We start from the raw sequence: 13740 nt of genomic DNA, 5'->3' as shown, positions 1-13740 counted from the left end.
CGAAATAGCGCCCGACGCGTGTAGACGCGACGGGCGCTATTTCGAAGTTGGTGCCGCTACTTCGAACTAGCGTGCATGTGTAGACGCAGCTCCCAGGTTCAACACACAACCCTACTTCACACATGCAAGCACAGACATGCATCCACTGAAAGGCAGAGGCTGAACTTTGTACAAATCAGTGCAGACACCCATGGTCACATAAATGCAAGAATAAAACATTCCTGGCTGGACAGCATGTGGCCATCACACTGTCACTGTCACACATTTGTAATTTTCAAAGGAAAAGTGTATGGGCATTTCCCATACAGCCCAGGCAAAAGGTGACAAATGAAACCAGTAGCTTAGTCATTTCTTTCATGTGTTTAAACAAAAGCAAGAATGTTTTCAGACACTACAATGCCTCCCAGTGTCTGGATCACAAGAAAGTGAATCTTCAGAAAAATCAGAAAGAACCAGCCCCTTAGGGCAAAACGACACGTAGGGATACAGCAGAAGTTCCTTTCTACACCTCAAGAAGGAAAAACTAGGAAAGTAAAACCCAGAGCAACTGTTTGTGCCTTGGCTCAGATCTCCCAGGGGACAAGCACGTTACTGAGAACGCGGCAATGGACTCAGACTGCAACCCTGCACAGAGCACTCACACCACCCTCCTTGGGACTCTGTTTGCCATCTACTCAGCAACAGGCTTGTTCCAAGCAGCGATGTGGAGCTGTAGGGCTGGAGTCGCCTGTTCACCGAGGTCTCCTGATGTGTAAAAGGTGGCCACGGTACCTCTGCTACTGCTGGCTCTGAACCGCTCTTCTGGCCTGCAGGGCAGAAAGGGCACAGAGGAGTGAGGCTCTCTTACACCCAGCTCTCCCCTGCTCCTCACCCCTACATCAGTAGTGTAAGGTAAAGTTGCCTCCCTGCAGCTTTAATTTACACCAGGGCCAGAAGGCTGAGAACGCCCCAGGCCCACTGAAACCCTGCCAGCCTGGGCACAGTCAGAATCAAGCCCATGACACTTATACAACCTCAAGGCTACCATGAACACACTTCTCCTCTCAAAGCAGTTTACACCACTTAAACTCCCCTGCCGTCACTGGCATCACACAGCAGCCCAAGAGGGAATTACGCTGAACGTCTCTTTCCTTTGGCTAACACCTACAACCTCAGCCGATACATACTGGCTGCTCCATCCCCTGGTTCTCAGGTCCTGCCACCCAGCACAGTGGAATCTAAGCACCTTCCATGTCCAAATCAACAGCAAAATCCCTAGTCGATTCCCAGGCCTCTCTGCCACCTCCCACTTTCCAGGTGTTTGGGGCATAGTTGTTTGTTTTGTTCTTTTGGGTGACTCACTTTTACTGAGCCTTACTCATCTTCTACCTCGGATAGGAAGTACACAGCTGGAAAATCAAAAATAAATCATTAACAAAAGTGAGAAGTATTTATTTTCCCGAGTGCTGTTCATCTGGGATGTACTGACATCATTAAATCAAATTAACAGAATGTGATGTCTAATCACAATCACTGCCTCAACAGGTACCTTGTGTTTCTAGAGAGCCTTCAATCAAAAGCTCTCCAAAGTCAGCCGACACAGGACCAATACAGTACTTAAGTTTCACTTATCATGGCATTAAATGAGACTTAAACAGGGCAGCAGCTTTGTGCTGACCCCTGCGCAGAAGTGACTTGCTTCTCTCGCTTTCTCTTGGGGATCTATCTAATGCTCACCATCTGCTGCAAAAATATTTTATGAACCTTACCAGCCTCAGAAAACCTTACAATGCGATTGTTCCCACCGATCAGCATTCCCAGTGTACCTCCGTAGAGCTAGGCAAACCGAGGTGAAGTGACTTGCCTAGGGCCACACAATCAGTGGCACAGCTGAAACAATGTCCATGTTTTGTGATCCCTGCCCTGTGCTTTAAGTCATGAACCTGGGCACACAGCAGATGACACAGTTTGAAAACAAACCACAGGAAGACAAATAAAAAAACCCAGTATTAATTAAAAAAAAATTTACAGCCTAAATTGCTCATTTTCACATACGTATATGGGGCCTGGTCCCGTTTTCCCTATTAAAGCCAATGGCAAAACATTCACTGTGTTCAACAGCAGCAGGACTATGGGGTCGTATGCCACACATGCAATTTCTTTGTTGTCTTCCAAGGCAGCTCTGAGACAACGAGGGTAGAGAAGATCTACCTCAAAAGAGGCTCATGAGATTAAAATTAATATTCAAGTGTTTTACCTTACACAAAATGCACCTACCTTCCTGCTGCTGGCAGTCCCTAGACCTTCCCTCTAGGCACGGATATCCTACAAGTAAGTAGGCCATGCATGCCACTGCAAGCCAAAGAACCCGGCTTACTCGCAGGAGTCTGACGAGTAAGGATCTACAGGCTCAGGCCCTAAATTGGCCCAATAAACTGGTAGCACAAAAGGCTCTAAACAGGGAGTGTTTTCATTGGTTGATGATTAGAGCCCTGCAAAGCCACAGAACTCCATGGCTATCTGCATCCGTGGATGTTAACAAGGATATCCATGGCTCAATTCTGCAGATGCGGATACAAATGGGCTCTAGTGATGCTTATCATACACAGAATGTGCCACAAACCTCAGAGGGGACATGCAGCTCAAAATGCACATCAGTCAGCTGAAGACTGCTCTCTAACATGACTGCAAATAGATGGCTTATGCAAGCCCATCTGTACGTGCAAACTCGCACAGGCTGTACTAAATGCAAAGCTCACCGCATGAGTATTACCACCTCTGAAAAGCAAATGTTGTCTGACTTCAAGAAATGCAAATGCACTACTCATTATTTTTGAGAATTTCTGAAAAATCAGCACATGATGACTAGACCCCAGACGAACCGCTTGGTAATAAAAATTAAAAGTCCTATGCCTGTACTGGCTCCCACAAATCCAGCTAGGTTCAGCATGGATTTGAGAGCATAAAAAAAAAATCAAAATGTATTATGACTGCTGAATTAATGACTGATTACCACAGATCACTCACTATATTTAGATGCCTGCAGAAGAGATTGAGTATTTGTGGCTGATGCTCGGTCATTGGTATGTATCAGAAGCTGCTGTACGTTACTGGAACCAAGTTTGGGAGCTGCCCCAAAGTGGACGTCAAAATAGTTTCACTTTTGTGTCTTCATTTTCTTCCACTCACTTTTTGCTACTCGCTGTAATTTCATAAATTTCCTTACTTTGATTGGCTAAAATACGTGTTTGTTTGGGTAGTGTGGAATATGTATTACTTATCTCATATGTAACATCAGAAGAAAACTACAACAAAAAGAAATATCCCATGAAAAGAATCAAAATTGAGACCCACCAAGTAACGTCTGAATCCAAATATCTGCTGAATTACGCTGCCAACAGGAGCTGCAGGAATAGAAAGTACCAAATGACACAAAATGTTACATTTGTAGGCAAGCCAATTATGTCAAAAGAGAGGGTCCCACAACTGTCTGTGGAGTGGAAATTGATGAGAACTATATCCTTTGTCAGTAATGAATTTTGGCAGGTACGATGTTGCAGCCTTAGGGCTTAGCCCTGCCAAAGGACTCCAAGCCTTCCGCTCCCACTGACTTCCTTGAGAGCTGAAGATGCTCAACACCTTGAAAGATCAAGCCCTAACAGAACAAATGTGTCTCACAGACACACTTTTGTTACTGTTTGCGACGCACAGTTGCATACCACTCACAAGAATCATATTTTGTCACTGATCTTCAGAACAGCAGTGAGTACATTTGTACTCAAGCTGCAAAGAGGAAGACACGGAAAGTTTTGTTTCTGTCACTCTGAGAAGTAATTAGCATTTTCAAGATCTGGTAACAAAAGCTTAAAAATAATACTGCTTTCTGCTGACGACTCTGATTTGCATGTTTACTATCGTGAGCACAAATGTGACAACAGCAGAGACCTTGTCAAAGCTAGTGTAGAAAGATTTTTCTTACCCCAAAGTAAAGCAATTCCTGAGTATATTAAAGGACACGACTCATCTGAAAACTTCTTAACGGAGGGCAGCTCCTAGTCGGACTTGGTCCTCAGCACATGCATATACATTTCATTAACTCAATGTGAGAGATTACCTGTATTCCAGTACATGATAAATAATGTATGGATTACAGTAAAATCAAGAGCCAAATTCTGCCCTTTGAGACACACGAATGGCTTCTGTTGATGTCTAGGGGAGCCTCATGCATGCAATTTCATCTCAAAAGCTGTAGAGAAAAGATAGTTGTCTAGGTGAGGGAAAAGCATGTGTTTCAGAAACAGTAAATAACTGTGACGTTAAGAATATATTTGTCATAAATGTATTGGTTTCTGATAGAAATATACGAGCCGAAAGCATTATAAAGGTCCTAAGAACTAAGGTATTTTGTGTCACTACTTTGATATTAAAGACAGCTTCAGCCGCTTAAATTATTTTAACCAAGTTCTGTACTCAGATCACTACACAATTTCAAGAATGAATCACACTAACAAAGTAGCAATCTGGGAATAATTACATTAACCATTTTCTGTAATACAGCCCTGCAAATATCTACTCATTCACTTGCCAACGGCAAGTAGCTATTTTTGATGGGTAAGTAATATACCTTTTTTTTTTTTTTTACCCAATCATGATAAAAGGCAGGCAAGTAGGTTTTGAGATGAAGCTGGTAAATTTCCATCACAATTTTGCAAGGCTGCTATAATACACCCTTATCTCTTTTGAAAATACTCTTATCTCCTGAAAAGATATTGCAGGTATCACACTATATGAACTATCTTTTATTATAAAATAGATTATTTATACATATCATGTATTAAACTACATAACTTGTTCTAAATATTACCTTCTAATTACAAGGTAGTTTGCAAGTGCGGTTAAAGTCATGTAAAAACAACGGTAAATATTTTTTTTGTAACTGTAAAAAGAAATTTTTTTTCTAAATATGTGCAGTAGTAAGTGGTATTTATTTTGCAAATCTGTTTTGAAAACAGCTTGTTCATTTCTTTCAGAGAGTAAACATCCTCGTTCCCCCACTACCATCACTTTTACAATCATAAATTACCTTTACTTGTTGTAACACCTCCTGATGCCAATGTTTGGACCAAATCTCCTCAATTGCATTAGTCACACCAATTTGGTAAGGTGCAATGCTCTAAGCAATTTCAAACATACCAAAACCAAACCAAAAAAAAAAAAAATCCAAAAGACCCAAAAGCAAATTCTTTGTTTCATTTGAGAAATACCAGTCTAGTCCAAATCATTCCAGGAACTCAAAAATAAACACAGGGTTACTAATTTTAAACAAAATACGCTATCAAATATCTGTCTCAAACTGATCCTGAATTTAAAGAAACATCTGGAAATTATGCAACAATTTGCTAGAATAAGGCAACTAGGATTTTACCTATTAGGACACAGATTATAAACACTACAAAGAATTTTATTTAAAACCAAAACTCACCTAGTTCTGACCTGAAATGATCTGCCTTATCTCCTATGTCCAGCTTCCTCATCTCAGAGACCTAGCCTCGCCACACCACTCGCAGCATTTACCTTACATTTGATCTGCAACTATCAATATATTTTACCTAATTTCTCAAAGAAAAAAAAACCATACATCAGCTCATTTCCTAAATGTTACCAATGCTGCTGTAACTCCTGTTCTTGTTAGCCAACTTCAACATGAGTCACTGTTACATATTTTAGATGTCTTAATTCAAAGACTACAGCCTGAGTCCATGAGATTCCCATATTGTTCTTTTTTAAATGCATTTTAATTAATAGGTTTAGATATCCGATACCAGCTTTGTAGTGTTTCAAGGTCCTGTTCTAAAAAGATTTTATCATAGTTAGCCACCAACTTATCATATTTCAAATCACCTACAGAGGTAAGGTAGTTTCTGCTTTTAGTTTACACCAATATAAACCCAGAGCACCTTTCACTGACTTCTGAATTTGGCCCCTAGCAAATTCAGCTGTCAGGTTTTACGCTATGCATAACTAAACCTTTTCTTTTGTGTCAGAGTAAATAGGTGTTTCTTTTTGTATTTTGCAGCAAACTAGTGACTGTCATTTCATTAGGAGTCAACTGCTGTAGTTGCAACGCGAAGGTTATCTCAAAAACATGCCACAAAAACCTCGATCCCTCACCACTTCATCCAAGAGTAATACATGGTTTATGTTTCCTTTCTGAAATCACTGCATAATTCATTGCTCACTGGTTCTTGTTTTATACTTTTGATAAACAGGCTGGTATATCACACAAATCAGAGGAGGAAACTGTAAGCATACAAAACAGTTTGTGTAGTTATCTTGCAGACGCTTTTTTTTAAGTTAGGTATAACTATACAGAGGAAGCCAATACGATTTTTATTGTCATTCATTAAGGGTAAAAATCAACAGCCAACTTGTGACTTTACTTCCTCTACATAATGCTCTAATTCAGCCCAAGCAGCACAAAATCACTAATAAAATTATGAAACATTATTGGTTGCTATCAGACATTTACAAGCCCTACAAAATGGGCACGAAAACTGAGCAGCACAAGATTTTGAGACACAATAGCGCTTCGCCTTCTAATTAAAATGATAATGATAAAGAATATTTTACTGTCTACCAAAATCACCTCCTCTGACAAATCAGCAGAAGTGTAAATCTCTCTCTGTGTGTGATGTACACACACAGTTATACACATTACACAGAAAAAAAGAGTAAGTTAATAAATATTTTTTGCACCTTCCAAAGGCCGAATCCTCACTCCTTGAGTACTCAAAATTCCTACTGCATATATAGTAGGTGTACCGGGAATGCAAGCTTAAACTCAGAATGAATATAATGTATACTTCATTCAATTAAAGGGCAAATATTTAGTACAATAATGTTTTCCTTCACCTCATTTTAACATGAGATGCAGTAACCAATGAAAAAGGAACACTTTCCAGATAAAACTGTATCTTGTAAAACAATTACTCTTCACTTAAATTAAAATCGCAATTGTAGCATGTAAAAATATATATCTTTTTCTCCTGGACATTCTTCCCCCTGCTATCACTGAAGAATTTAATTATTACTATCTCTTTATATTTCAAGTCCCTCAGCCACAAGCATTTTAAGCCATAAACCTTTATATGCTGGTTGATGTGGACACTAATAGGGACAGGTTACACAATTGGATGGAAATAAACCAATAACACAATTAAAAATATGAGAGGATTAATATAGTTTACCATGACCATGGCATGTTATTTATTGTTGAAATAAAGCCATGTGTATTTTTTCCACTGGTATCAAATTTTTGGGGAAAAAAAATCAAATACTCTCTTAACAGAGTATGAGGCTATATCTATCAACTCTATACCTGGAGCAAGAATATTGTCAGAGTGGATGTCCTGTATTTTGGTTACTATTCTGTATGTAACTTTAAGGTTTAACTGTTAATTATCAAATACTCCTCTTATTCATATAACTGCACATAACCCAAACCCACATCACATCAAGATCTTCTTTAATATTTTCTGCCACATGTTAGTATAATTATCTTATTATTAAATTTATGATATTAAAAAAACAGAATTGTCCCCTCAGATTAATAAATTCTGTTGAAACCATTTCTGTGCCAATATTTACTAAAAACATCTTCTGAGCCAAAGTTTAGTCTCCTCACTGGCTTTGCAGGTACCACGCTTTCTCAGAGTCTGTGGAATTGTCTTCTTTGTAACCTTTGAAACATGTTACGGAGGGACGAATTCCTGCTGACACAGCAGCGAGCTGAGGTTTTTCTGGCTGGTATCTGGCTATTCAGGTGATGTCATTGGGATAAATAACAGTAACATTTCTTAAAAGTTCCTGATGCCTCATGCTTTTGTTTCCTGGAGCTCTAGGAATAGAATTGTTTGGAGGTATTATTAAAAACTAATTTTGCTAAACCTTTTTAATGTAGCTGATGGATCCGATACCCAGGAACGCTTAGATTTTCAGCAAACATACCAGTACATTTAAAACACTTTTTAGTCTTCTCCTGTATGGGATAAATTAATCATTATCTAATATTCTCGGCATATGCATATGTTGCTCCTGATCTCTGAGCTTTATCAGTATATATGCTGTTTCTTAATTACAGTCTAATAAGGACGAGGACCAAGCTACTATAAGAGAGAGACTAAATGGACCAAGGTGATATTGCTCTGCCAAATTTTAGCCTGTTCCAATTCTGAAACCTTGAACTGATGGGTGCACGAATTAAAAAAAAAACGTGAAACTGAAAACAAACAGAGCCTTCCTGTTAGTAAATGGTTAGAATTCTTACTACACGTAACAAAATTTGAGAGCCTAAGTCCCATCTTTTACCCTGAATTTTGTCTCCATACCATGCACTGCTCTCAGCGTGATCACTGGAGAAAAAAATAATATTGACAAAAACGGGAACCATTTGTTAACAGGAAAATCTGCTTGGCTTTCAATTTAAAAACTATTTTTAACTGGACAATGCCAGTTTGATTGTCTCAGAGAATTTTTAGACTCTTGAAAGGCTAAAATTTAGCCCCAGTGCTATCCTGTTGGGCTTCCTCATCATGCACTGCCCTCTTTTTTGAAATCACATTAAAAATCAGCATAATCTATGACAAAGAAATACCCAGAGATCTAAAAAAGCATCAATACACCCATGCCAGAAAGAGGTGGCAATGTTCCACTCCAGAAGCCGACAATGTTAATACAATGCCAATATCTCCTGCTAATTTTGATAAAAATCAAAGTATTCTTCTTTCTTTCCCTAAACAAAATGCAAATCCATTTAGTGAAAATTATGGAATATTCACTAATGCGGCAGTTTGGTTGCTATTATGTCTGAACGCCCTTTACGTCAGTATTCCTTTACTAAATCAATTGATTTACAGGCTTTATTTTCAAATCTGCAAACAGAGTAAGCATTGTTCTACGGAGAATGTATACAGCAACTAACCTGAATCAAGCACCATCCCGTAGCATTCAGACTGGATGTACAATTACCGAACATTACCAAACAGCAAGAAATAAGACAATGTTTATATAACCCCAAGCATTTCAATCACATCAAGCCAGAAAAATATAACCACAATTAAAAAATGGAGAAAAGCATTATGCTATTTAAAATTACCAATGTTTTCATATCAAAATAACATATCCGTAAATACTAGTTACTAATTTCATGAAAGTAAATAACCTGCACTGGATTTTACCGCCGCAAAAGCTGAAACATTGGTTTTGTTTTTTCGTTTCTATTCTCAATAAGCATTCATTCCCTCTCTTCCTGCGTGTTAGCAGAACTTCCCCCCCCCCCAGAGGGCAAAGTATTGTCTTTGGGCCCAATCCTGACAACCTTACTTTGCCATAGCTCACATTGAAGTCAACAGTTTTGCTCGAGTTAGGCTAGCAAGATCCAGCTCTCTGCGTGCTGCTGTACACTTAAACTACTTGCAATCAAACGTACGCCTGCCCCCGAAGTCATGTAAAATTTTTGTAAAATAAATATTTAATATCCAAATAGCAGTCAGTTCTATCCACTTTGTGCAAATATTTATAGACTTGACCAACTGACCATGATGCTGAAATGCACAAATACAGCGATGCAGTCCGGTGATGCAATGGAGATAGTCATGTAATACACTGCATTCATCATGCACCTTTGACCACTTCATTCTGCACCCTAGCCACTAATCTGCCTCCTTTAGGATTTATTCTAACATTCCAAACCCAAGAACAGCTGCAAACAGCCCCCATTTTTATTTAAAAAAAGAAAATCAACCCACCAGAAAAAAATGTTTCCTCCTTTCCCCTGAAACCCCAAATTACAGAGGACAGGCAATAATAATTCCCGACCCTGTGAAAGGATTAAGGTCTGATATCTGACCCTCAGGAGCTTGCTTTCTTTGGAAAGAAGAGAGCTCCGTTTTCCAAAGATACGCACAGCACTTGATTATAGTCCTGGGACTGCTGCAGAATTCTGGCCCTTCAATTACACTACTACATACAGAGAAGCTATTTTCAGTAATTTTTAGTAATTAAGAAAATTTTGGAAATCTTTCCCTCCTCCTCTGAGCCATGTCTATATTTGGGATTTAGGGGAATACGAACATCTGACATGGGAAACTTTTCTTTGTAACCTTATTTTTTTAAAAGCATCTCCAAATAACATGTGCATATATATCATATCACGCCCTGGCGGGATGTAAAGGTTTGTAGCCACATGCATTTGAGATGAGGGTGCACCTCACTCACGGCTTCATCACATACGGGCAACGCAACCCTCCCCACTCTTGCTGATAAAATCTGCGTTCGCACCCCATGACCAAGGAACCACAGAAAGCTATTTTAAATCTTCAATTAACAAGAACTACTAATAACAGTAGATTTCCAACAGCCTGCCTAAAACAAGAGTGCGAATGAGATCCCTTTCATTTCACATGCTTTCTTTCTCAGGTTTTAAAAAATCTCCAGGAAAAATTATTTTTGATTTACCATGTCTTCCCCCACCCCCCTTTATTATTAGCTACTTCTGCTGTCAGTCCTTGGGGGCACACACAGCAGGTGACCATGTAATGTCACACTAGGTGCTGGGATTCAACAAAGACTAACATGGTGATATCTTTTTATTGCCAGTCAGCCTGGACACCCCATTTCCCCTGTACAATTAGAACTATTTGATAATATCTAAAATTCTAAAAAGGATTCATTTCTATTCCAACAATGTTTTTTTTTCCCCCACAAAGAGCCAGTCCATTGTTTCGCTTTCTAAGACACTCTCTCTTTTCTTACAAATAGTTTAACTTATTTTACACAAAACACAAAGGGAGTCACCTCCTGGATGCTGTTTCTCACATTTTACATTGCAACGAATTTTGGGTGGGTATCCAAAGGAGTGCTTTTAAATTTATAAATAAACAAGATGCTTCTGAAAAATTTTTATAGTCAAGATGTTTCATGAACAAACTAACTTTGCTGCAACTGTTACAAATAGGAAGATGTGAAAATATTAATACTTGTTAAAACCAAACCCACAAAAATGAATCAGTGCAATTCAGGAAACAAATACTTAGGGAGCTATTGTTTTTCATGCAGCAGTTTTGCAGTCTCTTGAAGCTTCCTTAATAACACATTGGTTAAGACTGCAGTAAGGAATTACACATTGTATTACAGCTCCAAAAGAGGGGGACACCTAGCTAGGCCATTCATCCCAGAGTTATAACCCTAACAATATTTATACTCAGCGTGCCATGTTAGCATTTACTCCAAGTTTCCATGGAGATGGATTTTCATGCTGTAGCTATGAAATGCACATTGTTGCCACTAAGCCACTTCAGGCCTTTTCTGGAGGCCTGCTGAATGCCTGACAAAAGTTGATGCAAACCAATAGTTGTTGTTCTTTGTTTGTTGCCAGACTTCTAGCAGAGCCATATTATGTCCTAGTGATTGAAGTGCCCATGTTCACCCCCCGCCCCATACAAAAAGGGCCCTAAATTTTAGTGACAAGCATGAAGTGGGCTTTTGCCGAGGAGGCCAAGCAGCGAGCGGGCAGGAACTCTGCCGCCGCAGAAGGGCGTCTGCTGGGGGCCGGCTGGTTTTCACGCACAGACTGACATTTTGGGAATAAAACGCATAAATAAAGTCAAGTCTCTCCAGGGCAGGAGGCCAAGAGCGCGCGCAGGGCGCTACCCGCCTGGCCTGGGAGACTGCCCGCCGCGGGGAACGCCACGGACCCGGTCCGGTGGCGGCTTTGCCGGAGGCTGGCGGCGCCCAGCGTCAGACGGCCGGAACCAGGCTACGCTCCGCCGGGGGCCGGGCCGAGCCGTGAGGCCCTCCCCAGAACCCGGCCGGAGTGCGTGCGACGGCGGTGGCGCTCCCCTGGCAGCCCGGCGGCGGCGGCAGCAGCCCCCGCCCGGGCGCGCCGGAGCCCAGTCCGGAGCGGGGCTGCGTGCGCTGTGCCCGCGGCGCGGCTCACTGCCGAGCTCCGCAGGGCACCCCCCGGCTGGGACGCGCGGCGAGGCCGGGCCGGGCCGCAGAGGAGCCGCTGTCCCGCCCCGCCCCGCCCCGCGCACCTCGCGCCAGGCTCTCCCCAGCCCCGGGGTCTCCCGCCCGGCCGCCCCGCGCACGCCCCCGGGGACCGGGTCCGATCTCACCACGGCTCCGCTCGGGGCCACTCGCTCGGCGCAAGTCCGCCTCCGAGCCCGGCGCTCCCGCACCACCCGAGCCCCCGACGGCCGCGGGGCAACCCCGGGGTTAGCTGCGCGGCGCTGCCTCGGGCGCGGCGCCACTGCCCGCCGGGAGCGGGACGCAGACGGGGCGCTCGCTGAATGCCCCGGCCCCCTCCGCGGCCCAGCGAGGCTTGTTCGCCCCGGGAGCGCAGCGGGCCAGGCGCCGCCCGCTTCCTACCCGGCACCCCGAGAGCTGCTCCGGGCCCGGGAGCCCGCGCGAATCCCTGCGGCCCCGCGCCCAGAACCCCTTCCGCGCGTCGCCGAGCGCCCCGGGCCGGGCGGTGCCTTACTGTTGGTAGTCCTGCTTGCAGTAGAGCTTTCGGTCGCGGAAGTAGCAGCTGGTGGTGAGCGCTTGCTGGCACGCGGCGCACTGCAGACACTCTTCGTGCCAGGAGGACTCGTTGACCCGCATCAGGAAGCGGTCCGAGATGGGCCGCTGGCAGCCCTCGCACACGGCCGGGCTCGGGCACTCCGACCCTGCGGGGCACAAACAGGGCTGAGCCGCGCGCCCAGGCGGCCCCGCACCGCACCGCCCCGGCCCCTGTCCCGGCCCCGGCCCCGCGGGACGCTGCCGCCGCCCGGCCGGTGCCTCCGGGATCCCCCTTCCCGGGCGGGTCCCGCGGAGCAGCAGCGCGCAGCGAACGGCAACGCGGCTACTTCGTTAGCCTGCCCCAGCCGCCGCTGCGGCCCGGGGAGCGGGCGGGCCCCGCAGCACTCACCCAGCAGCACGCCCAGGGTGGCGGGCCCCGCGCGCAGCGGGTGATCCTCCATTTTAATGCCGTCCAGCAGCTTGGCGCAGTCGGGCTGGCCCCGGCCGAAGCAGCGCTCCAGGGACTCGGGACCTGCGGCGATATCCATGGCCGGGCCGGGCCGGGCGGGCTCTGCAGCGGGACCAGCCGCGCTCAGCGGGGGCGGGCGGCGCCGCCGGGCTGCTGCCCCTCGGCTCAGGTCATGCTCCGGCCCGGGGCCCGGGTCACCTGCGGGCGGGCGGAGCCGGGCGCAGGCTGCGGGGCTCCCCGGGCGCTGCCCGTCACTGTGCCATGCCGCGTCCCGAGGAGCCGCGCTGTTTAGAGCTGGGGCTGCGGCGGAGGGACACACCCACCCGCCGAGCCGCCTCACCCCTCCTCAAACTTGCTGACATTTGAACTCTATTGGCGCTCCTGTATCGCTGCGCCGCGGTGATCCGTCTCCTCGACGTCAAATAGTGCCGTCGCCGGAGACCCCCGCGGGCGGCCAGGTGCGGGGGCGGCCAGGTGCCGGGGCTGGGCTGCGCGCTGCGGCGCGGCTGCCCGCACCCGGGGGCAGAGCAGTGCCGGAGCCGGAGCCGGAGCCCCACCCGCGGGCCGCGTCTCGCCGCGCCGGCCTCTGCTCCCGTCCGGGTAGGTAGCGCGCCTGGCGGCTGGGCTCTGCCCCACGCGTGTCCGCGACCGCTTGTGCCCGCCGCTGCGGGACGTGGGAACGGCCGGGCTGCTCTGGCCGCACACGGGCGCCCGGCGCCGCCCTGCGCAGGAAA

At 45.2% G+C, this 13740-nt stretch overlaps 1 protein-coding gene across 1 annotated transcript in view; it reads right to left on the bottom strand.

Annotated features, from left to right (window-relative positions):
- LMX1B (LIM homeobox transcription factor 1 beta) overlaps positions 1-13149 on the bottom strand; it is a 141674-nt gene extending 128525 nt beyond the window's left edge. The window contains exons 1-2 of the mRNA XM_075015599.1: positions 12947-13149; positions 12518-12704 (exon numbers count right to left, since the gene is read on the bottom strand). Of these exons, the coding sequence (XP_074871700.1) occupies positions 12518-12704; positions 12947-13085 (326 nt within the window). The 5' untranslated portion in view covers positions 13086-13149. The remainder of the gene's footprint in view (positions 1-12517; positions 12705-12946) is intronic.
- Positions 13150-13740: the final 591 nt, after the last annotated feature.

This window comes from Carettochelys insculpta, chromosome 21 (genome assembly GCF_033958435.1).
Source record: "Carettochelys insculpta isolate YL-2023 chromosome 21, ASM3395843v1, whole genome shotgun sequence".
Taxonomy (NCBI): Eukaryota; Metazoa; Chordata; order Testudines; family Carettochelyidae; genus Carettochelys; species Carettochelys insculpta.
This window is presented reverse-complemented; position numbering and strand designations above follow the sequence as displayed.